The sequence below is a fragment of the Malurus melanocephalus genome, unplaced genomic scaffold, assembly GCF_030028575.1.
Source record: "Malurus melanocephalus ecotype Western Australia unplaced genomic scaffold, MMel_1.1 scaffold_1687, whole genome shotgun sequence".
Lineage (NCBI taxonomy): Eukaryota > Metazoa > Chordata > Aves > Passeriformes > Maluridae > Malurus > Malurus melanocephalus.
Window position 1 is genome coordinate 1 of NW_026624919.1, and position 1,761 is coordinate 1,761.

Below are 1,761 nucleotides of genomic sequence, written 5' to 3' on the forward strand. Positions count from 1 at the left end.
TTTTTTTTTTTTTTCTTTTTCTCCTGTCAGAAATGACCACAAAACACAGTTCCCACACGATACAATTTCACCTCTTCTGGGTAAAAGAGAACCTTGGCATTCATTTTTTCAGGGGTTGATAAACAGAGGCGTTGGGGTCCAGTCCAGAAGGGTTGGGCTCCACGAATTTGGAGGAATAGTGAGGGGACACGGGGCTCAGCGTGCTGGTGGCTGCAGTGTAGGTGATGCTGGGCATCACTGCCATCACCTCGGCGATTTTCTGCTTCAGCTCCTTGATCTCCTGCTCCTTCTGCAGGATTTGCCCTGCAAAACAGCCAAGAATTTCAGAATTTCACCCTCCAGGTGATCAAAAATTCCCCTTTTCCAGCCCAAAAATCACAACAGCTCTGTGGGCAGAGCTGGGTTTAGTTCTAATTAATTAATTAGAACAGAACAGAACCCAATGGTGCCCTCAGAATTCTGCATTATTTGGATTCTCAGCTGCACCACCCCCAAAGATTATTGATCCCCAAAGATTATCAATCCCCAAAGATTATTTCTATTTAACTTCATTTTTCTGCCATTTTTCCTGCCTTTCCCCATTCCTCTTCTCCTCACAAAACCACAAATATTTGATAATTAAACCCATTAATTCTCCAACCATTCCCACCACCACTACAGCAATTCCTGCCACCAGGTAAAGAGGAAAAAAAACAAAAAAAACCCACACTGCTGAAACAAAACACAACAATTTCTCCCTCTAATTAAATTTTCCTGCAATCAACCAACTTCTGCAGGGAAATCAGACTTTGTTTGATGCAAAGGTTATTTGATTTTGATGCAAAGGTTATTTGATTTTAATGCAAAGGTTATTTAATTTTGCTCCCTGGTTTGCACAGCTGCTCCAATGCTGGGTTGGGTTTTTTGTTGGTTTTCTGCTCCCTCTGGTGGAGCAGAAAAAACTTCCCAAATTGAAGTTTTATTTATTTGAATTGTCATAAAAGATTATTATCAGGATGTGAGGACAGCAGATTAATAAAGGGCAACTCTTAATTAACTCTTTTAATCAGAGTTTTTTCAGAGCTTTAGAAAATCTCCAGCTCCTTGTAACGGTTTATAAAACACAAAAAAATAATAATGAATGAATTTAAAGCCTCATTTTAACCTTCCCTGTTAATTTGATGGGTTTGGGATGTGTTTAAACCCCACATTACCAAACCTGGAAAAGCCAAACCCCCTCTGAGGGCTGAAATGCTCCAAAATTCTGATTTTTTTTTTTACCTTGGGCAATCTCCAGCTGCCTTTTTGCATCTCCCAGGGCAGAGAACAGGTCCAGTTTGATCCTGGTCTCTGCACTCAGGCTGTTCTCCAAGTGCTGGGTCTTGTCCTGCATGGCTGAGAGTGCTGACATCAACACCTCCGTGTCCTTCTCGTTCTCCTTGTACTTCCTCAGCTCCTGCAGGGAAATTGGGGGGCAAAAATGACATTTTTTGAGGGAAAAATGGCATCTTTGAGGGGTAAAAATGTCATCCTGAGGGTAAAAATGCCATATTTGGGGGTAAAAATGGCATCTTTAGGGGTAAAAATGGCATCTTTGGGGGTAAAATTGTCATCTTTAGGGGTAAAGATGTCATCCTGGGGGCAAAAATGTCATCCTGGAGGGTAAAAATGTTATATTTGGGGACAAAAATGGCATCTTTGGGGCAAAAATGGCATCTTTGGGGGTAAAAATATCATCCTGGAGGATAAAAATGTCATCTTGGGGGCAAAAAGGTCATCTTT

The 1,761-nt window shown here is 41.3% G+C and overlaps 1 protein-coding gene across 1 annotated transcript in view; it reads right to left on the minus strand.

Annotated features, from left to right (window-relative positions):
- Positions 1–6: 6 nt before the first annotated feature.
- The window catches only part of MACO1 (macoilin 1), a 21,406-nt gene continuing 19,651 nt past the window's right edge, over positions 7–1,761 (minus strand). The window contains exons 9-10 of the mRNA XM_057388221.1: positions 1,261–1,435; positions 7–303 (exon numbers count right to left, since the gene is read on the minus strand). Of these exons, the coding sequence (XP_057244204.1) occupies positions 101–303; positions 1,261–1,435 (378 nt within the window). The 3' untranslated portion in view covers positions 7–100. The remainder of the gene's footprint in view (positions 304–1,260; positions 1,436–1,761) is intronic.